General features: G+C 42.1%; 1 protein-coding gene across 1 annotated transcript; it reads left to right on the top strand.

The window, feature by feature from the left end:
- Nucleotides 1-7,417: 7,417 nt before the first annotated feature.
- On the top strand, nt 7,418-22,680 carry LOC310950377 (14-3-3 protein beta/alpha-B-like). Its single transcript, XM_083918146.1, has 6 exons — nt 7,418-7,507; nt 11,462-11,782; nt 18,182-18,305; nt 19,786-19,949; nt 20,193-20,288; nt 21,703-22,680. Exons 2-6 carry the CDS (start codon nt 11,471-11,473, stop codon nt 21,757-21,759), a joined length of 753 nt encoding a protein of 250 aa, XP_083774272.1. The 5' UTR covers nt 7,418-7,507; nt 11,462-11,470; the 3' UTR covers nt 21,760-22,680.
- Nucleotides 22,681-24,593: the final 1,913 nt, after the last annotated feature.

Here is a 24,593-nt window from a genome sequence, read left to right as displayed (position 1 = left end):
ATTTTGATTAATTTACAAAATGCAAAGTGAGCAAACAAAAGAAAAATCTAAATCAAATCTATATTTGGTGTTACTGCCCTATGCCTTCAAACCAGCATCTATTCTTCGAGGTACAATTGCACAAATTCAGGGATTTTGTAGGATTAAAGTCAGGTGTATGATTAACCAAGGATACCAAGCAGGTGCTGATGTTCATCAATGTAGGTTGAAACAGTAACGGAACAGGAACAGCCAAACTCTGCTACCAAGGTGAGGATGTGGAAGACAGTTTCATGTCCCAGGTCATACACCATGGCAAGACTGAGCACAGCAACAAGACTCAAGGCAGTTCTACTGCATCAGCAAAGTCTCTCCAAACACAGTTTTCAAAGCATGGGGTTTCAAGATGTGCTGTTGAAGCTCTTTTGAAGAAGAACAAAGAAACGGGCAACGTTGAGGATCATAGACGCAGTGGTCAGCCAAGGAAACTTAGTGCAGCAGATGAAAGACACATCAAGCTTATTTCCCTTCAAAATCTGAAGATGTCCAGCAGTGCCATCAGCTCAGAACTGTCAGAAACCAGTGGGACCCAGGTCCACCCATCTACTGTCCTGAGGAGTCTGGACAGACACCAGTGGGACCCAGGTCCACCCATCTACTGTCCTGAGGAGTCTGGACAGACACCAGTGGGACCCAGGTCCACCCATCTACTTTCCAGAAGAGTCTGGACAGAAACCAGTGGGACCCAGGTCCACTCATCTACTGTCCCAAGGAGTCTGGACAGAAACCAGTGGGACCCAGGTCCACCCATCTACTGTCCCGAGGAGTCTGGACAGACACCAGTGGGACCCAGGTCCACCCATCTACTGTCCTGAGGAGTCTGGACAGAAACCAGTGGGACCCAGGTCCACTCATCTACTGTCCTGAGGAGTCTGGACAGACACCAGTGGGACCCAGGTCCACCCATCTACTGTCCCGAGGAGTCTGGACAGACACCAGTGGGACCCAGGTCCACCCATCTACTGTCCTGAGGAGTCTGGACAGAAACCAGTGGGACCCAGGTCCACCCATCTACTGTCCTGAGGAGTCTGGACAGACACCAGTGGGACCCAGGTCCACCCATCTACTGTCCTGAGGAGTCTGGACAGAAACCAGTGAGACCCAGGTCCACTCATCTACTGTCCCGAGGAGTCTGGACAGAAACCATTGGGACCCAGGTCCACTCATCTACTGTCCCGAGGAGTCTGGACAGACACCAGTGGGACCCAGGTCCACCATCTACTGTCCTGAGGACTCTGGACAGAAACCAGTGGGACCCAGGTCCACCCATCTACTGTCCCGGGGAGTCTGGACAGAAACCAGTGGGACCCTGGTCCACCCATCTACTGTCCTGAGGAGTCTGGACAGAAACCATTGGGACCCGGGTCTACACATCTACTGTCCTGAGGATTCTGGACAGACACCAGTGGGACCCTGGTCCACCCATCTACTGTCCTGAGGAGTGTGGACAGAAACCAGTGGGACCCAGGTCCATTCATCTACTGTCCCGAGGAATGTGGACAGAAACCCGTGGGACCCAGGTCCACCCATCTACTGTCCTGAGGAGTCTGGACCGAAACCAGTGGGACCCAGGTCCACCCATCTACTGTCCCGAGGATTCTGGAGAGAAACCACTTGGACCCGGGCCCACCCATCTACTGTCCCGAGGAGTCTGGACAGAAACCAGTGGGACCCAGGTCCACCCATCTACTGTACCGAGGAGTCTGGACAGAAACCACTGGGACCCAGGTCCATTCATCTACTGTCCCGAGGAATGTGGACAGAAACCTGTGGGACCCAGGTCCACCCATCTGCTGTCCCGAGGAGTCTGGACAGAAACCAGTGGGACCCGGGTCCACACATCTACTGTCCCGAGGATTCTGGAGAGAAACCACTGGGACCCGGGTCCACCCATCTGCTGTCCCGAGGAGTCTGGACAGAAACCAGTGGGACCCGGGTCCACCCTTGTACTGTCCTGAGGAGTCTGGACAGAAACCAATGGGACCCGGGTCGACCCATCTACTGTCCCGAGGGGTCTAGACAGAAGTGGTCTTCATGGAAGAGTTGCAGCAAAAAAGCCAAACATAGGAACTGGGGTACAGAACAATGGCAGCAGAGTCTCTGGACTGATGAGTCCAAATTTGAAATATTTGGCTGTAGCAGAAGGCAGTTTGTTCACCGAAGGGCTGGAGAGAGGAACAATAATGAGTGTCTGCAGGAAACAGTGAAGCATGCTGGAGGTCCATGCAGGTTTGGGGATGTATTTCTGCAAATGGAGTTGGAGATTCAGTCAGGATTAATAGTTTCCTCAATGCTGAGAAATACAGGCAGTTACTTATCCATCATGTTATACCATCAGGGAGGCGTGTGATTTGCCCTGAATGTATTCTGCAGCAGGACAACAAGCTCAAACATACAGCCACTGTCATTAAGAACTATCTTCAGTGTAAAAATTAACAATAAGTCTTGGAAGTGATGGTGTGGCCCCACAGAGCCCTGATCTCATCATCATCCAGTCTGTCTGGGACTCCATGAAGAGACAGAAGGATTTGAGGAAGCCTACATCCACAGAAGATCTGGGGTTAGTTCTCTGAGATGTTTGGAACAACCTACGAGCAGAGTTCCTTCAAAAACTGCAAGTGTACCTGGAAGAATTGATGCTGTTTTGAAGGCAAAGGGTGATCACACCAAATATTGATTTGATTTAGATGTATCTTCTGTTCAGCCACTGCATTTTGATCATTGATGAAAAATAAACTAAGAACACTTCCATTTTTTAATGCATTCTTAGTTTACAGCATTTTTTCCAAACCTTTTGCACATGTACTGTATATACTGAGCAATTTAGGCAATATAAATCGATATAATTTGCACGTCCTCATCTACATTTGCTCTTCAGACCTCTCTGTTAGTATTCTGTCTAGACCCCATACATTCTAATGATCTGAGTTTTAATAGCTTCACAGTGTGTACTCTACTGAGAGATCAGGGCCCCTCTGGCCTCACAACTCTACTGTGTAACCCGTCTGCATGTTTGACACTTCTGCTGTAAACTGAACCATTGCATTTTGGACTGCTTACTCAACATAAACACAAAAGGTTTAGAAGGCATACAGCAGAAGATGCCTTACATAAGAATCGTTTGTTTTCATGTTCATGTCAAGTATAACATGACATTAAGGGCAAACAGTATAAAATGGCATTCAATAAAAAAAGGCATTGTATTGAAGTTAAAGTTGTTTTTCCACTTGCACTGATGAAGCATTTAATTTAAAGAAATGTAAATTACATGCGACAAATTCCTCTGTTAATACAACTGGGCTGCGTTCTGTCAGATTTCCGTGTCAACCGGATCAATATAATGAAGATCAATCTCAACATAACTGCATTGAGTAAATAAGTCATTTCACAATGTGTGTTAAGTTAAGTCCACATAACTTAAGGAGATACCATTTAATGAATACAGTTTGTTGAGATTTCCTTAATAGTATTTAGTACCAATCAATTCTCTGTCTTATCTCATTTATTCCACTTAGTTACGTCGAACCAGTTGAAATAACTGACTTAAGTAAATTGGACAATTTATTTCTTTGAGTGTACTGCCCCCTGACAACGCTGCAGATCTGATGGATTGGTGTCCATTTACGTATGTTCAGCCATTTAACTTAACTGATCAATCTCAGGACGTTGCTGGAAAACACCTGGCCTTTGGTAATAATTTGTAAGTGTGCGTGTATGCATACATGTGTGTTCTCAAGATGTGGTTGATAGACTGAATGACAACCAGCCTAACCGGTTGCGTGTCTTTTATCACTCAGCTCCTTTCCCTTCCTTGATATCCATCTTGCACTACCTATCTTGTGACTACTAGTCCTTGGCCACACCTTAACCTAGTGAGGGCTAGTAATTACAGAATAAATAGCATAGCCCTGGGTGTAGGTTAACTGTATAAGGCTAAGAGAATAGGTGTGTTTCCACTATGGCCGACTACCCTGAATGAGGTGGGTCCATCTCCCCAAAAATGCCCTCATTTGCATGTAAGTTGCTCAGGAGGCCGTCTGACCGGTTAGAACATGGCACTGTCGCAGAGCAGGACCTCTTTTGTCTCCTGAGATTTACCCGGTTGCTGATTGGATGTAGCTCTCAGCTTTCTTTCATGTTACTTGTACATAAGTTGACCTTGTGAATCATACAGGCCACATTAAATCAAACCACAACTATTCTGTTATTTCTCTTGAGGAAGAACACACCACTGTATCACTGATCAGCTGATCACCAGCGATCTAAACCCATTGAGAGTGATACGTCATCTCCGAAGTCTCCTAAATCCCTCTGGGGCATTGTTTTGTAATGGAAACACAGAGAGTGAACGGCCATTTGAGAGGGCGTGCCCTGAAACCTCCCGGGGAGGCCACTCTACAGGGCTAATGGAAACCCGCCTAATGCAGTGTGAAAATCCTACTTGACAAGCATTGGTGCCTGTGTATTTATACAGGCAACAGATTCTCATCTGCCCTGAAATAGGTTACAAGCTTGAAATATTGGCCCAAGGGGGAAACATGTGACAAGGCAAAAATAGCTTAACTCTCTCCCCTTGGAAACCAACCAGAATGCAGAAATAGTAGTTTCTATTAGGCAAGAAATACTGTAGCACTGTGCCCTGTGTTCTAGTTTGTGATGCCCTCAGCATCTCCAGCAATTCCAAACACAATTCCATCACTTTGTGTAAAGTGAAATGATCTCATATCACTATGGTAGCTAGCTAAGGAGCTCTGTAGGACTCTACATATAATGTGACCCAATCCCCAATCAGCTCAACACAGCCATGGTCAGTGTCACAGCACACATCAGGGCAGCATGCATTCCTTTCAGTGTAACTAATACTGTGTGCTGTCTGTCTCTTTCTCTGATACAAAAGTGTAATCTTCAGTGACAAACTATACATATATCTATTAAAGATTTTTGTCAGTTTTTCAAGCCTTTATAAGATAGGACAGCCAGGAAATGGGGTGAGAGAAAGAGGGTGCAGCAAAGGGCCGCACATAGACATATAAAGAGTAGACGCCGCATCGAACGTTTGGCCGCGAGAAATGCGGCCGCCATCTTGGACCGGTCATCCTACCAGATTAGTTCTATGATTGACTCGTTGAGCCTCTGAGTTGAGCAGCAGAAGGAACAAGATGCCAGAGCACTGAGCAGCGTGTTCCTGCTCTAATCTAATATTACAATATTACAATTCATAATCAGTACGGTACAGTACAATTTTAAACAATTATACATAAATCCATGCATTTTTGAATGTTATAGTGAGTCCCTCAGGCTGTGGCAGGTAGATACATATTTAGCTGCCAGAGGAGCTGCTGTCCCTTATTATATTATTATTATCGTGTCACAGTAGAGGCATGGAGATTAGCCTCTGTGGGAATCTTAGTTAATTTACCCCCCGCCAGATGTGTGTGTGTGTGTGTGTGTTCGTGCGCGCGCGTGCGTGTGTGTGTGTGTGTGTGTGCATGCCTGTGTAGATATGAAAGGAGAAGCAGGGAGGAGAGGGGTTGTCGTACATGTGGTCTAGTGTAAATGGATTGCACATTTCCAGCAGTAGGTCAGTGGAGGATGTGCTGTGGTTTCATGAGAGGAAGACACTTCAGAGACAGTTCATCTCAGGTCACCTCAGATATTCTCAGTTTTGTTTTTTTAAATATTGAACATGACATTGACATGAATTATGAGATCATTTTTCATGTCATGTCACTTTTTTTTTTAAAGTTTAGACTATCAAAGGAGAAGTGGCAGAATCTGATCAATATCCTTTGCTGTTAAACTGTTTCATCAAACAGGAGCAACATGATGTGGGGTTTATTATAAAGAATGAATTAGAGATTTACGAGGCAAGCGTGAACATGTATTTCCACTCTGTGCCCGATATTTTCACAGCTGAACAAAATGTTCCATACATTTTTACTTGGTTCTCCACATCTCCACTTAAAGCAGGACGAACGTCACATGTTTGTAAACCAGAGCTGATGAGTCCAGGCTTTTTTAGTTCAGTTGTACCACAGAAGTTGAAACAGTCTGAAAAGAAAAAATCATACATTTATTTAACTAAGGAAAAATCTTAAATCGTTTGTATAATTTAAAATGGATATGACTGAGCTATGCCCCGTGTTTTTGTTTGCACATTTAATACATTTACTACATCATTAAAATATAAATAAATAGAGCTACACTCTAATTGGTAATTGTGCAAGAACAAAACAGTGTGAAAATGATCGATTTAACAAAATGTTATATATATTTTTATACCACACACACACTCGCTCCCTCTCCTCTCCACTACCACGACTATGCGACTGGCAGAGCATGGATCATTTCTAAATATTTATTAACATATAGGGTTCGGCTCTTGTTTTTTTTAGTGCTATAAATGGAAGTGTGTGTGTGTGTGTGTGTGTGTCTGTGTGTGTGTCTGTTTGACTTGTCTTTAGATGTGTCCAAAATGTCATCTCTCTCTCTGACCTAATTGTATGATACTCTTGATTTATATGTATTTTAATTTTCTCTGTGTGTGTGTGAGTGTGTGTGTGTGTGTGTGTGAGAGAGAGAGAGAAAGAGAGAAAGAGAGAGAGTGAGTGAGAGAGAGATTTATGTATTCATGTATGAAATATAGCCTATTAATACTCTATAAATGATTTCTATTGTTGTGTTTATATTTATAGTGTTTGTAAAACACCTATCATACATCACATATATCATATATCAGAATATTCTAATACTGTTAATCCCACTGTGAATATTAAAATACGCTGAACCGTGTCCTGTCCTTACACTGAGTGGAGCGGGCGACCGGTCCAAGATGGCGGCCCCACCGCTCGTCAGCGCCAATAGGCCCAACGTTCGATGAGGCGTCTACTCTTTATGTCTATGGGGCCGCAGGTCAGAGTGGAATCCATGGCCACTGCCTCGAGGACCTTCAGCCTCATTACATGGGGCGACTGCTCTAACCACTGTTCCACCAGCCACCCTGTTTATATCTCATATATATATATTTATATTTATAAAGAATATATATCAGTAAGGCTACTGGGGTGTTTCAGGATGTCTAACCGACCTCTGCTTGCTCAGATGCAACACCATGACACATCGAATTGGATACGAAGTGCTTGTAATAATGCACTGAGGTTGTAAATTCAAAGCTCATACTCCTTTACTTTAACCACTTGTCATCACTCTCATAAAGACTCGGTTCAAACTACGTTAGTGAAGGTAATAGGAGGGAAAACTACATCTCCCACAATGTGTAGCATTGGATTCATGGTTTGGTTGCCTAGGTAACGTTTGACGTCACGCCCCTGCTCTGGCCGTGCCTTGGACTGGTGTAATTGCAGGGAAACCCCGTGGACTGCATTCAGACCGATTCAGACAGACGGGTCGGGCTGAGAATCAGCTGTAGCTTGGAACACCGAAATCACTGCTATCGGCTAGTACTCAGGTATGGAAGGACTTTTTAAAGCTTTTTAAACTGCACCTTTACGCGTGTCCAATGTATCGTTAGTTCTCTTAACTAAGCGTAAAATATAGTAATAATGGAAGCGCATGTCCTCCAATTGACTGTGGGGCTGAGTGTAGCGGCGACAAGCATCCGACCAAAGAACAATGGCTAGCTTAGCTACAGTTTGGGATATGTCTAATGTCTGGTGTTAAAATGGAACATCAGACTTAACGTTTGAAGGCGGGTCAGGTCGATGGTTGAATCTCTGATACTCTGGTATTCACTGCAAATGTTAAAACCTGTTAACTGAAGTCATTTTGTAAGATTATGCTAAATGTTAAGTGTGCATGTCGGTCGTTAAAATATCTAAGGTTGGGCAGCTGTGATTGGAATATATTGTGTCAGAGGAATCAAAGCGGTCGCGTGTAACGTTATGCTAAATGTTAATTTTACGGGTAACATTATTTTGATCGTCTGTAATAACGTTACTTTTCTCGACAGTAGCAGCCTGGTACAATAACAGCCATGGCATGGTAATATAGTGTACCGAGTAGGCTAATACGTTAACTTTAGCAAAACTATCGATACGAGACTAAGTGATTCATAACACGTTACACCCAGATGCACGCCTTTGGCGTCGCGCGAACCAACCAAGCTAATACATTTTCGGTTCGAGGTGAACAAAAACGTTTGAAATTGTATGTACACATTATTATCAGCTTAGCCACACATGTGTATAACCCCTATTCAAATCTTAAAAGCTGTCTGACTTGGGCGGCTTTATTTCAGGAAATAGTCGGCGCCGTACTGGAAACTGGTCACGAGGGCCTAAGGATAGCGGTTGCTTTTGACTTGCTGGATTGTGTTTCTCGTCAAACTAGATCGATTTAGCTGAACAGAAATGTAATAGTTGAAATGTCATTTTAATCGTCAAATATACTGCCATTACCACACAAATGTGCTTTTAATTTCGGACTTGAGTTTCCGTGTTCTCGCTCGTTGGGCGACCCACAGGTACAGGGATGGGTGTGGTGTGTGTGTACGGCAGAAGGAGGGAGCAGAAAGGCGTTTTCCCTGGAGGCTATCGAGCAACACAAGATCGCGTTATTATGCATATGACGATGACCGACCGACAGTGCGCGTTCTTTCGGTGAATAGTTCCCCACAGCCACACGAGACTCGGACTGTTACTACGAAACTTGTCTGTAGTGTATTGGTTTACCCACGGCTCATGTTGCATCATGCCTTCAAGCCTCCGAGAGCTGACACTTATAATTCCTACACAGTCGCCAACCTGAAACTGTAAAACATTAATGTACACATCTGTCACTTTTGTGTTAACTGCATTGAAGTTTACCATATGTCCTCCCTTTTGACAGATACAGGCAGTTTTTTTTAAAAGTAATAAATATATGTTGAACCAGTGTGGTGTGTCAAGAATGACAAATTCTTCTAAGATTTCTCAAGTTGATGATTTGGAAATTGTTCACTTAATGATGATGGGCATATTCTTTTTTCAGTTTATTTGGTTGTTCAGCTCTGTATAGGGTGTTTTAAAATGTTCTTTCTTTTTTTCTGCATGTCTGTATATTTTTGAACACGCCACATTACATGCAGGCTGAATGGAAAAAAAGTGATTGATTCTTGGGAACCCCGCTGGCCATTTTGCATTGGTCAAACGGATGCAGGCTATTGATCTAGTGATGAGAATTCCTGTGTGTTGGTGAGAGTGTGTCAAGTCCACACTAGGGGCGGGACAAAATATCAATACAAGAATATATTGAATTGCTTCCTCTTGCAATATGTTATCGATACACTAGTGCCAAATATCAATATTGTAAATACAATGTAAATGCAGTCATTTGTGAATATGCAGAGATCTCAGCTGCTGAAAATGTTCTGATATTCCTAAAACATGCCAATTCTAAACAAGGAACACAGGCCAAGCTTTAGTTTTTGTTTTTTATTTAAAAAAATATATAGATTAGATTAGGATATTGTGACGCTAATTCATATTAGCAGGTTAATCATAATCCCTTTTAGGTGTTATCATTGAGCTAAAGAAAAAAAGCTGAAAATTGTAAATCAGTAAACTTACAATGATACAACTAGCAGACTAAGCACTAATGATTTGCAGAATGGTCGTAGCAGAGAAGTTCTTTCAGCGCATTGCAACAGCTAACTTGTCCTCTGTGGTAGACATGGCAGCAAAATAATCTATTGACCTGCTTACAGCTAACATTTTAGCTAGCTACATGCAGCGTCCACAATAGTCATGGGGTGCAGCTGGTGACTGGTCTGTTTAACAAAGTAACATAAATAATTTGTTAAATAACACAAGCCTTTATTGTTGGTATGTCCCAACATTAAAGCATTCTTTAATTTTCTCAAATATGGACTGTAAAAATGGGCAGCTTGACCTCTCCCCAGAGGTGAAGCCAACGCATCTGGATCACCCCCTAGTGACTCCATAGTGGACAGGACTTGAATAAAATACCTCAAATACATTTTTCCAAAATATGGTTTCTGTCAGCGTATGTGGTTGTCAAATGTTAATTTTTCTTAGTTATGATGCCATCCACCAAATAAACATCAGCTGTTACACCTCAAAAACAGAATCCTGTTATCATCCCTCTGCCTTTTACCACAGAGGAATGGAGGACAACCTAAAGTAGTGGCCTTTGATGACATACACAGGCATGTTAAGCTACTTTATTGACTCTGTTGCTACAGACGACAGAAACTTTTCCCTTGCCACCAACAGCCCCGATTACGTTTACATGTGGGGAGCTGAAGCCATTGTTCTGCACTCATCAATCACCAGACTCCTTGGGGAAAACCCCCCAGTAGTTGTACCTTACAGGACACAGGAGTTGCCCCGATGGGTTGTTTTTTCCGTTTGTTTTTAAAGATAACTTACTAACCTATTGGGGCAGCAGTAGACCACCAACTCCTATGTTTCTGCAATGTAAAATGACTGTTTTTGTCAATGCAGTCTGGTGGCTTTCACAAGAGCATGGGTGGATTTAACTTTTAGCTGCTACCTCCGTCCACAGAAGTACATTGCTTCTGTGCTGGTACTCTCTGCTTCTCCTGTGGATACGTACCTCAACCCTACTTCAGAACCTGAACTATCCATTCTGAATATCTTAAAAAATACAAAGCTGTATTTGATACATCGAAGGCAACTTACGTTAGCCACTGGGAATAAGTAGCTATCTGCTACTTCCGCTATCTCGCTAGACTTTTCACCCATAATTATTTCTGGCTATTTTATCGATTAATCTAAACGAGGGATTTTCCCTGAACAATCTAATTTATTGCTTTATTAAGGCTATATTCATTTTATTTTTGGCAAACTGTCATTGTATAATACAACAAAAGCAAAATGTACACAAATGTCTACAAATTTAAAATGCAAAACTGTAGTTTCAAACTGGGAACAGTGATAAAAAATGAAATAGACTAAACTAAAAAGAGAACGAGGGCTTATTACATTTTTGGTCAACCAAGCCTAACCCATTCTGCCACCACACCAAACTCTGTTCTTAAATCTGCAGAATGAATGAGAAACACTGATAAGAATGTCTTCATAGTGTAAAGAACACACCACTACATCAAACATTGGTGGACTGGAAGATTCAAATGGTTGAAGATGCATTACAACATTGCTATCTAGCAATTGGGGCTTTAAACAACACAATAAACCGCTTTCATGCCAAAATTTCTTTGGAGCATTATTTAGCCTTTTTCCTTACAAGCTAGCATGACAAGCATTAAGAGTCCACTAGGGGTGGGTAATATGGCACCCCTAGAGCCCACTACAGCTTCATTAGGGCAGTAGAGCTGGCCGAGATAGCCAACGGTCAGAATCGATACAATATTTATATTTCCTTACACCCCTACTTGCCACCCACGTTATTGACCACGTGCTGTCCTCTTTTCTTTTTCCAGTGAGCAGTCATGAGTGAGGCACCCCAGAAGGAACTAGTGCAAAAGGCCAAGCTTGCCGAACAGGCTGAGCGTTACGATGACATGGCTACTGCAATGAAGGCGGTGACGGAGGAGAGTAACCAGCTATCAAATGAGGAGCGTAACCTGCTGTCAGTTGCCTACAAGAATGTGGTGGGTGCCCGTCGCTCCTCGTGGCGCGTGGTGTCCAGCATTGAGCAGAAGACCGCCGAGGGCGGCGAAGGAGGAAGGAAGAAGACCATGGCCAAAGAGTACCTGGAGAAGATTGAGAAAGAGCTGAAAGAGATCTGCCAGGATGTGCTGGTGAGATTGACAACGTTTCATGGGACTCTTTCCTGCTTTGTCTGTGAAGAAAAGATGAGATAACATAGGTGTCCATATCACTTTTACATAACAAAGTGTCAATGTCAGAATATAGACAATTTCTCAGCATGGGGTTAACACTAATTGTACATAGCTCTGTATTATGTGCATGTTTAAAGGTGGAGAAATATGAATCATTCATTCATCTTCAACCGCTTATGTCGGGGTCGCGGGGGGGCTGGAGCCGATCCCAGCTGACATCGGGCGTGAGGCGGGGTACACCCTGGACAGGACGCCAGTCTATCGCAGGGCAATAAATATGAATCAATTTAGTCTAATCCAGACCTGCCAACCTGTACACTTTTTGCTTAGCAGGTACTAGGGATGGCTTTATACCAGTGGTGATTGCTCCAAGACTGCAAGGGAAGCTCAGCTTCCCCTAAAATGTCACCCAAAAAATATGTACTGCTGTGTGTAGATTTCTTAGACTAAATAGGCAGTAGAAAGCCTTCATCTTTAGTTCAGAATCAGCTACTTATCACAGGTAACCGGAGCAACTTCCTTCTCATTCATCCCCACAGCTCCACAGCGCTTTAAACAGTCGGACGCTCAGCTTCTACTGACTTTAATGGGGAAGCATAGAGGGGGTTGTTCCACTGCAGCCGAACTAGACGCTCATTGGATAAATGCTGGGCTTTGTCCCGCCCATTGGACGCTCAGCGTCTCTGGGGGTCTTTATTCTTGTTTAATCTTTTCTTAAGCAATTATTTAGTAATGAAAAAGAACAGATACGGGTAACAAAGAACTGAGCCAGTAAGGTATTTAAGAGTGTTAGTGTCACTAAAATCCTAACGATGCATCTATGTTTGTAATAAAATATTATTACAAGTTGTCGTATACCCCCTCTCCTACTCCTACTCTCACTACACCTTATCTGCCTAGTGACTCACCATATCCTAATCCTATAATGATAGCAGCTGAGCCACCAGCGATCTAGCTCGCTGACCTCGACTTCGGCCGAGCGGCCTTATGGGGACCGAAATAGAGAGGGTTGAGTGTAAATAGGGCAGAGGGGTGTATAGCGTGGATAAGGCTGGGATATACTTGAAGCGAACTAGTCCGTACAGGGTGTCGTCCATCCAAACACGCCTAAGATGTGTATTCCTGTTCTGAATGGCCACACTCGAAAGGCAGGATGAAAAGCTGGCTGCCATATAGAGGGACAAACGTGATGAATCAAATGCACCAGCAATAGTCCTGTTTATTCCAATTATAAGCAATAATAACCACATTTTTATTTTCAACCAAAATATTCACCATTACTTATTAATACAACAAAAATAAACGTTGTATTATTTTGCTTTCATAGGAAACACTCTCTTAAAAATAGTATGCAACTGTTGCAGGAAAAAAACATGTGACCTGAGTAATTTACTGATCTAAACCTAAGCTATTATCTAAACTATAAGCAATGTATGTGCAGGACCTGCACATACATTGTGATGCCAGGAAAGAAAGGAAAAAACAAAGCTGGAGTTCGAAATAAATACTAATGTACCGTGATGTAAAGTGTGTACCTATTTCTATGTAGTCCCGTCACTGAGTTTATATGCATGTGTTTAGTAGGAGAGCTAGAGAGCATGCGTTGCTGAGTTGAGCAGATTTCGAAGGCCCATTCACTAGACCTTTTCAGGAGCCCAGACATTCCTGTGAGCATGTCCTAAGAGAAGAAAAGATAAAGATTTTCAAGAGCCCTGTCTTTTTAAGACACAGGTTAAGAACTCAGCCCACATTACTGTCTTTGGGAGGCTGTAGCAGGCTCCGTTTTAAACCGTATACTTCCATACAGTGCCTTTCTAGTCTTCTGAAGCCTACTCAAGGCGCTTTCACACTACTTGTCACAACCATTCATGCTGATGGCAGAGGTTACCTGCCCATCGTCTAATCTAATCATTCACACACCATAACGTCGTAATGCAGCCTTGGCTAACCAGTTAGCATGCCTCTTTACAGTTCACTCAGTCTGATCAAGTAAACACTTGTTTGCAAACATTTTTATGTTAACGTGTGTGTGCGTGCGTGCGTGTCAGGCTTGATGCTTACTTTGATAGACATCAAATTTCAAGGATGTGTGGCAGAAACAGTATGACAAGTTCTATTCATTTCTTTTAGGAACATGGCTATATTGTCTGTTCCTCCGAACTTTGTGGTTTTTACATCTTTACTTGCTTTTGTTGCCTTTTCTGGGAGTCTCTTGAGTTTTTTTTTTTTTAATTGCAACAAGAGTATAGAGGATGATATAATCAAATATGATTACATAGTTGAATTTACTTTGAACATTCCTGCCATGGTTTAGTGTGATTTAAGCTGTGCCCTAGCCAGTAGCAGAGTTCAACATACAGATCTGAGGACTTCCCCTGTCCCTCACATCAGTCTAAGAGCATTCAGCAAATTCATGCACTTACATAAGCCTCTGTCTACCAGATCTATACATATGAATAATTAATTAAGTAAAGGCAGTGTGGAGCTCTCTTTGTCTATAATGCTCTAAAATTAACACTTTAAAGCGAGTGTTTTGTAACTTTGTTACAATACTAGTATAAAAAGAAGATAGTTGATCTCTCTTCTGATACCACCGCAAAAAAGTCTTTCACACAAAAAATGTTCCCCCATATTTAAATTAAAGACCTGCACACAGTGCTGGTTTTTGTAACTTGGGTTGAAAATCTAATTGTAGATCTGCTTTTTTTATAGCTTTGATTAGGGATGCAAACAATTAATCGATTATCAATTAGTTGTTGAAAAGAAATTACTTGGTTAAAATAAATTAATTGCGTTTTGAACCCATAATTCCCCGCCAGTCCATGTGAGAGCGCGCTTGACGCCAGGCGTACTTGATGCATGCGCGGAAACGCAAGCAAAGCAGTTCTGTCCACTGATGAAGAGAACAAAACGGAGTGCAGTATGGAGCCACTTTAAGTTGGTGGATGACGACAAATGCAAAGTATGTGGAAGTATCAGGTATGAAAATCACTCACCTTACTTCAAAATTAGCCGTTTTGAAACCAAAATAGGTGACCTACATGAATCGTGTAGATCCGATGAGAATGGAAAGGACATGGAGGTATACCAGAGATTATCAGTGAACTACGAACGTGTGAATGAACGATGGAATATTTCCTGACCCTTTGAGTAGAAGCCTGTGTGGAACAGTAATTCATGACCGTGGTGGCTGATGTTGACTGCTGTCCTCTCTGATCTCAGTGCGTCAAATACCTGCTCACTGGGAGACTTGCTCCGTACACTCTGGCTGCGCTCTTCTTCGTGGGTCGCCGAATCCCCTGGGCAATAGCTCACCAAGCTTTGCTCTGTTGTTGTTAATCTTTTGTCTGGTTAAATCCATGGTTAAATCACCACTGCAATGTCTCTTTCTACTCTGAAAAAGAAAGGTTGACCCAGAAAACCGGCAATCAATACTTTGATTATTTTGACAAACTTGGTGTGGAGTACCAATAAGGTGCACTGTTTCCTGCCAGCTACTGTTCAGGAGAGGCTGTCAAGTGATGCATGCTTGTGTTGGAAAGAACCAAGCTTCGCTCTGTTAGTGACCCACTTCCTTGTCAAGAGTTCAGCTGAGCGCTCTCCTCTCTTTCTCCACCCCCATCACCATTTCATCCACCCCCGCCACACACACACACACACACACACACACACACACACACACACACACACACACACACACACACACACACACACACACACACACACACACACACACACACACACAGATGGCAATAGCGTTGTCTTTTTCTGGTTTTAAAGGGTGCATTACAGTTACTAGGCTGTTCTAGCTATTCTATTAGGAGACATACCAGTTCTTCCCACGGACCAGGTATCAATGCGTGGTGCAGGGCCGTACGAGACCTTTTGAGGGGCAGGGGCTCTGTCACCTGCTGCCTCACTCGCTGCGCGGAGAAACAGGGTCAATGAATCTGTTGATTTCTCACTATAGAGCCGACATGAAAACTATTTTTGGTTTGGTCGTTTTTTTGCTGTCAATCTGCTCGGGAGCTGGTGACTTCCTGGTTGATCCAAAACAGTAGTGCCAAAAACAGCGCTTCTGAGGGTCCAGTAGGCGTAGTTTGCACAATAGAGCAGTTTCCCATTGACCCCCCATGTTAAACAGGCTGATGTTCCCAGCATAATTAAACCCACTTGGGGCTTGTTTACAAAAACATTTTAGTCTTCATGTTTAGGTCATATCTCCATGACAACACTTAGGGGGGTGAATATTTTTGTAACGCGCTAGTTTTTTTTTTTAAATTGGAGCTTAATGTTTATGAATAATTAGGGGCGTGGCCTCTTGAGTTACAGCAAACCTCTGGCCCTCACTTCTCCTCAGAGGCTAGTTGTCAGGATTAGCATCATTAGCATGCTAACTCCGTCATCTGGACCTGGACTGTGGTCATTCGTGTGGTGGTGTTTCCCTAAGTGACAAGATGGTTTGCTCTTCGATCAACTGTACAAATGGCTTTCTTATGCTAATTAAATAGCCGCACTTGCACCATGACTTGCAGTACAGCCTGCTATCTATGGCACATACACTAGATGCTAATCTGCAGTAGCGGGAGGATTCGGCCCGTGAGGGTCCTTGTATCACAGTCTGTGAGCATGATACTGTTGAATATCAGTTTAAATCATAGATCAGAAATGCTGCCTGCACTTCACTCCTGGAGCCGGTGTTATCTCTGCTAGACACACGGAACTCCCACACACGTTTGTCTAGTAACGTGTTGTGTTAGCCTAGCTCCTGGATGGTGGAGATAATGTGACACACATCCCTCCCCCCGACGTCACATCAATGCCCTTTTTTTGTTAAGAGGAACTGAGGAGCAGTCAAAGTCCGACAAGATGGCGGCTTCCAGAGGCGAGTATGATTGGATCAACTTGCAAGAACCAATGGTCAACCCTAAAATATTGTCGCAATATCAAGATATGTGGTCAAAAACATTGTTTTCCATATCACCCAGCCCTACTCTGAAGCATCTGTGATGTAGCTCAGGCAAAGTATCAGGCTCAAGCCCTGAGGCTATTGGAGGCAGCCCACTCTACCCTCATTAAGATCTGGTGAGAAATGATTAAAGGGTATCCGCGGGGGTTTAGGCCTTAAATTGTGTTAAAAATTCTTAAGTATAATTTTTGGTAGGTCTTGAATAAAAACTGAAAGTTATAAAAAGTAATAAAGATCATTCTCTCTTTTTTTAAATGTAATTTTTGGGGAAACGTTGTGTTGTAATATAATTACTTAGCGGAACAAACCTGGAGCCAATGGTCCCGAATGTTAACTTAAGCCCGGTCAGAATTTATCCGCGCACAATTACAAATGAAACCGATGTCAAGCGAAGGGAGTTGTTGCTGGGTTCAGTGGGCTGGCATTTGATTTTTAAAAAACTACCAAGTGGAAACATGGACAAGAGCACAGCTGTGTAAAAAAAATGTGCAAGAAAGAATTCACCTCCCACCAGAGCTCTTAAACCGCCGCTCCACCCCAATGCTGAACATGCTGCAACTAACGTTAGCACAGTTTGTTTTTACAGTTTATACCTCAGAAATAAGTAGGGGTGTCCCTGACTAAAAAGTTTTCATAGTGGAATCTGATTCGTCACGTCTTGCCTATAGTCGACTAATAGGCTATTTATCATGGTTTATTGGGAGAAACCAAGCATCTACATGTAAAATCAGACATTCAGCACCCCAGGGCCAGAATGGAATAATCCATTGTTTCAGAACCACATTTTGCGAGGTTCGAATCAGGCTCCTCAGAGCGAATTGTCCTAGAAATAAGCATTCTTTAATTTGGAAAAGATGAGACAAAATAGAGTTTTTAGGTTTTAATAAAAGGGATCTTTTCACTCACCATTTCTCTTCAATCTCATTTTGATGTTTAAAAAAACGCATTGAAAATCCTATTGTGAATGAAATCAAGAGCTCATTGTATTGTTACATCCCTATTATAGTCGCATAGTATGTCGGAGAAACACAAAGCGGCCATTAAAAAAAAGCACCATTCTGATGTGTTTGAGTAATTCTATCTGATTTCAGTTAGATTAACCATTTTAAAGTGTAAAAGTGATTTTGTTGTGTAAAGTGATGCTGTAATGTAACATTGTACTTGGTTAGTTATGTGAGGTCAAAAATACATCTACTTTGCAAGTAATTGAAACAATGACCACTGCTCTTGTGGGGTCAGTGGATAAGCGGTGGCTTTTGGGTCAAATGAGCCCTTTTACTGTAGAAATGATATCAATGATCAAATCTGGTATTTCTGCTGATTTCTACGTCTGAAAGCAAGTCTATCCGTCTGATATGTCTGTTTCCTTTTTTTGTTGTGTGCCACAGGGTCTCTTGGACACTTATCTCATTGCCAATGCCAGTGTACCAGAGAGCAAAGTCTTCTACCTGAAAATGAAAGGAGATTACTACCGCTACTTGGCTGAGGTGGCTACAGGAGACGACAGGCAATGTAAGCGCTATCTTTTTATACCATCTGTGTGGGGTGGTGTCGTAGTTTATTTCATTTTCATTTTTTGTGCGTGTATGTTTTACTGTCTCTAACAATGGATTGTAAGGACTGATATCTACAATGCCTAGCCAAATTGTATAAGATGTAGAAACATATTTTAGTGTACTAGTTAGTTGTAATGAGAGAGTTTGTCCAGCAGGTGGGAGGGGTTTGGTTTTGGCTCGACTTGGTCACAAACTTTTGCGTTTTACAGCTAAACAGTACAGGAAAATGTTTCCAAAAACCACTTCATGCCAGCAATAGGAAATACAGTAACACAATCTTAATTCATATTTGATCCACGCCGTCTAGTTTTTGAAACAGAGAGGGCTCTGGCAGCAGATAGGAACTGAAGCCACAGGTAGAGATACAGGACTTTTTCACAGATCATCTGTCTCATTGTGATGCCAGGATATGGTCAGTTTCAGCAAACATGAAAAAATATTTTCCATGAAAAGTTACTGACGTCAGCTGTAAGTTCAGGATAGGCTTAATGACATTGCCTCCTCAATGGTGACACAGCAGTATGACAGTATGCTCCTCTGGCACTAAGGTTACATTCACACGACCGAAAACAACCTTTTTTTTCTCTGCCGTTCTTTGTTTTCCGTCCACACGGCCTCGACTCAAGAAATCTGCGCCCCCATGAAACCAGGTAAACGGACTAAAAATGCTGTAGTACAAATACTAGGCCTGGATGTGGCGCTGTAACTGCCACAGAAATACACCAACAACTGAGAAGAAGAGACGGCGAGACGCTGGGGAGAATACAAACATTGGAGAGTTTCCTAGAGAGAAATGTGTCCACTGTTTCTGGTGTTAGTGGAGACTTTTGTGCTGTTTTGGACTCTGAAGCACCAATCACTCTGCAGTTAGTGTCCTCAACGAGCAGAGGCAAATCGTCCCACTCTGGGACCCGGTTAAAAAAGATCCTGTTTTCAGGCTCCGATAATACCGGCTGCGTGGGGATGGTCGACTAAACCAGATAAAAATGTGCGGTTACAGGGAAACACGTCTCTGTGTGGACGGGCCCTAAGAAAGGTTATTGACTATTTCTTTGCCAAGATCAATGACTTCCTGGCCCCTTCCCCACTTCACACAACGATACCTCCGGCTCAGATCACGCCCATCTTTGAATTTGGCCTTCATTTTGATCTCAGCTACACACCTGTAGGTTGTTGTGACTGTATCTTGCATGGTTGTGACGCTATTACTTTGACAAAGTCTGGCCATAGAGACACAACCACCTGGCAAAATACCCAAAACCTCTTCTGTGGTAGTTCCTGCTACAGTAGATGCCTACAGGAGCACATTCTGCCATGATGACGCAGACACAAACTCAAAAAGTTAAAACGGTACTAGTTTTGCGGCTGGTACAAAGTTCATTTTGTCTTTGACTCACTTGTTTTCCACTCTCATGCTCCTTTTTTTCCTCTCTCAGCCATCATTAAAGACTCAAAAGAGGCCTACCAAAATGCTTATGATATCAGCAAAGAAGACATGCAGCCCACACACCCAATCCGTCTCGGTCTTGCCCTCAATTTCTCTGTTTTCTACTATGAGATCCTCAACTCACCTGATGACGCCTGCAAGCTGGCTAAAAACGTAAGTTCATCACAGAACTCTCTTCAAACTCAATGCAATGCAACATTTAACATGTCATGTTATTTTTATCTTGTGAGGACTTGTAAGGCTGATTGCACAGCTGTTAAATACGCAGTGTACAACCCATGTACACAAACTGACCTCACACACACACACACACACACACACACACACACTACCAGCACATAACAGCTTGTTCAAGACAATCATCTTTTTTTTAATTATGTGTTTTGAATCCTTTAGGCTTTTGATGAAGCAATTGCAGAGCTCGATGCACTGAGTGAAGATTCGTACAAAGACAGTACACTAATCATGCAGCTACTGAGAGACAACTTGACAGTAAGTTTCCACTTCTTAAACATGTACCAACTCGAATGACATTAACATATTGTGTGCACACAAAATTCAATTCAATTTTATTTATGGTGCCAAATCATAACAAAAGTTATCTCAGGACACTTTACAGAGTAGGTACAAAAGAATAATGTTGATTATAGGACCGCAATTTACTAATTTCTGTATTGATTGGTCTACTGATTATTTCTCATTCAGTTGTTTTGGCTTTAAAAATGGAGTGAGTGAGCCGAAGCCTGGCTCCAATCTACATACGCATCCATAGACTGTTTCTCTCTTCATTTAATAGCCAGAAAAAGAACCGTCTGCTACTGTTAAATCATCAGCATCATTTAACATTATTATGCCCATTTCTCACCAAATTTTGTCTTATTACATATTTTGTTATACGTATTAGGCTATAAATGCACACTATAGACCTGGAATCCGACCCAGCTGACAGTGCCAGGGAGGTGAAACTACAGTTCTGAATATACTACAATGATATTTAGAACTGTAGTTTATAGGTTACTGTTACTCGGGCGCTGGTCCAGGATCAGAGGGGTTATTATTTCCACACATTAATAGTGGAATTCAAAAGAACAAATAGTAGTAAGGTACTGTCAAAACGTATTTTGCAGTTCGCCTTATTGATAGCCTACTACATTAAGCACAAAAACAAATTGAGTGATAATCTCGTAATATCGCCCAAGCCTACGCCGTATAGAGTGGTAGGAGGAAGCCGGTTCTTAATGTGGTCATAGACGACAGGTTGTCTTGCAGTTCTTTGGAATTGTCTGACTTTGATGTAGGTCTTTACTGACAGAAGTTCCTGTATCTCGTCGTCGGTGTCCTCGTTGTGTAAACTGCCCATCTTCTTCACTGTCAGAGGTTTGTTTCGCCCAGCTTGTGGCAGGCGCATGATAGGAACGTCATCAACACGCCCCTCGCCCCATAGGCTAGTACACCAGGAATGAGAGGCTGTATTCACATTTGCGTTCTTACATACAGCCCTGCTGGGTAATCTCTAGATCATTTCAGGTTTGCAGTGCATGTGTGAAAGGGGCTTTAATGATATCTAGCTGTGTATATAGTTTTGATTTCATTTGGTGAAGTCCTGATATCTGCATGCTCAGCATTAACCTGAGAATGCCATAGGGCCTACTAAGGACACACTCACAATTCAATTCAATTTTATTTGCAGTGCCAAATCATAACCAAAGTTATCTTAGGACACTTTACAGACTAGGTATAGACCACACTCTATGCCTTATATCTGATTTACATAGACCCACACTGTCCATTCTTACCGAGATGATTCTAAGATTAGCTATTAATGGATTTTGCCCTCTTCGTTTCCTTTACCCCTCCTTGTTGACCCTCTCGCTGCTTCTTTCCTTGTCCTCCTGTCTTTCCTCAGCTGTGGACCTCTGATAACCAGGTTGAGGGAGAGGATCAAGAGGAGACCAGAGAATGAACCAGACCCCCATAGTCATCCCTGTCTACCTGCCATCATCCCGGTTCATCATGATCATCGATACTGAGACCACATCATTATTACTATATTATTATTATTATTATTATGGTCGTCAAAATCTCTCCATCTTTTTTCTATTTAGTTCTCAACACTCATCTCATTCCTATCGGTTTACTAGTCCTTCTTTTGAGGTAACTTGGGAAAGGGGCTGGGTGGGGAGGCAAGTTTAAAATTGTGTGGCAGGAGGGTCCATGTGTAGGGGTAAAGTGTATGGGGTTGGTTGTTTGTCTGCTGAACTTTTCTGTGTGGGAGCAATAGGGTTGTTGCATTATTGAGGTGGTGGGTGAGAGGGCAACTTCTCAGACATGCAGCAGGTTGATTTTTTTTAGTGTCAGAAAACAGTTATAGCGTGTGTATCCCATTCCTGTTAAAGGTCTTGTTCTTGATTAACACCATCTTCTGATGATACATCTGTGGTTTCACATGATGAGGGGGCGGTTTGTCCCACCTTGTGTACCTGGCAGGGGGAACGACAGCAGAGGCAAAGACAACGGTGGTGTCATGGAGGGTGCTGGAGACCGAAGGCAAAGTTTGGTTGGAACACAAAGGTTACATTCCATTTGCTGTCAGTTGCTCAACTTTCTACTCTTTATTATTTAGTTATTTTGGGTAACCTGCTTTTGTATTTCTATGTATCAATTACGAGGTATAGAAAACTTTGAAGAACAAAAGAGCACACAAGCTTGTTGATGTTTTTATGAGCACGGCAGTAAAAAAAAAATCCCACATGCTTAATCTAGTTACTGCCTTTTCAAATTAAGATTTTTATTTGATTTGTCTTTTGTTATACTTTTTTCGTTCAATACTTGCCTAAACTGCATGTTGGTAAGAAGTAGTTTGTGGACATGTAAGGATGGTTGTTGGGGGGGGGGGGGGGGGGGGGGCTAGTTTTGTTGTCTTTCAAATTTTCATACAGCACACCCAAGCATAACTGTTATTTAGGGGGAAATGTGGAATTTCATGTAAGTGGAATAAAAAAATAAAGTTTCAACATGTCCATTTGAAATGCTACACTGGTAATATTGATTCCATCAGCTATTTTGACTATACTCCAAAGTAATCTATAATTCATGTTTATGATTTTCAACTCTTGGGAATGGTTATTTTACCACAAAGACCAATAGGTTTTGTTATATTTTGATAGTTAATCCAGCAACCCACCAATTCCTGTTTCCTCACTACACACCAGTTAAATCCCAAATGTCTAATGCATATTAAAAAAATACCCTTCTGTTGCTAGGGTCTTGGTGTTCTCCAGAACGTTGTCAAAAACATTTAGTTTCTCTCATTCAGGTGGATTTTTATGCACCAATTTATGGTAAGAAAACACCAGGTAACAAACTAAAATCTAGAAACCTAATATGACTCAAAGCAACCTATTCTATTTTAACATAATTCTCAAAATCTTGGATTACAAAAGAACTTCTATTGTGACGAGGAAATACAGCAAATGCTGCTCAACACTGAAGTTCCTCTGCTAGTTTGACTTTAAAAGCAAAAGCTACCGTACATTTGTCATTTGAGTTATTTCTAGGGAAATAAAATAATAATAATATAAGGCCTACATAACAGTTTGTGACAGTGATGGATGATCCGGCCTTTATGAACATTAACAGTGATCCATTTAGTTATCAGGAGGACTTTTATTAGACTAGATTTTAATGCAATTTTGAACTCTGTCATTGTCTTTATCAAAGTAACCTGAGATCCCATATGTATAGGTAACACACAAGTGTCCTTAAACCTAATGGGAGAGTGTAATATTCCACAGAGCAGAACACTTTAATTCCAGCCAAGTGTGTTGAATTGACAATAGATGTCCACACAGCTGCTGGGACTGCTGAGGAATGCCCCTCTGTCAATGCTAGAACCAAACTTAGAAATCTATGCTATCTGACATTCCTAAATAATGCAATCCTGTTTCCAAAAGAGATGGCTCACTGTAAAATGTTAATAGAGACCGAGTTTGATGATTGCAAAACACTAAAACCCCATATTTAACTGAAAATAGCACAGGCAACGTATCAAATGTTGAAACAATATTTCTTTTTCTTTTTTTAATACGTCCATTTTGAATTTGATGCAACACGTTTAAAAAAAGTTTCGACTGGTAAAAGACCGGAAAAGTTGTGAAATGCTAAAAAGGAAACAGCTCATGGATCATATCCTAAGTGATTAACTGGGAACAGTTTATCTCAAATAGTCATTTGGGGATTTCATCGTCTACAGTTCAATTTTATTTATAGTGCCAAATTATAACAAAAGTTATCTCAGGACACTTTACAGAGTAGGTAAAGAGCACTCAATGACTTATTTATGATTTACATAGACCCAACAATTCCCCCGTAGAGTACAGTGGCAACGAAAACCTTCCCTTTAACAGGCAGGAACACGGTACAGACCCAGCTCTGTGGAGGACGGACATCTGTCTGCACCGGTTGGGGAGGAAGAAAAGGAGAGAGAAAAGACAGATGGACAGAGAGAGACAAAGACAGACACACTTCCAGAGATGCAAACAACCACAAAGTAACATGACTTACAAGTTATGGCAGTTAATACAGCAAGAAACAGGCACAGCTAGAGTGACAGAACACGGCAATGATAATAATTATGGTGGCAAACATGGAGTTGAATTAGTAACATGCATTGATGAGACATGAATGATACAGACAGAGAGGAGAGAAGGTCAGAGGATCATGAACAGGATTATCCCCCAGCAGACTAGGCCTATAGCAGCAGAATTAAGCAGAACAAACTCAGCTTAAAAATAACAT

The sequence above is a fragment of the Echiichthys vipera genome (genome assembly GCF_963691815.1).
Source record: "Echiichthys vipera genome assembly, chromosome: 8".
In the NCBI taxonomy this organism is placed as follows: Eukaryota; Metazoa; Chordata; class Actinopteri; order Perciformes; family Trachinidae; genus Echiichthys; species Echiichthys vipera.
Note: the sequence above shows the minus strand (reverse complement) of the source record. Positions and strands in the feature narration are given on the sequence as shown.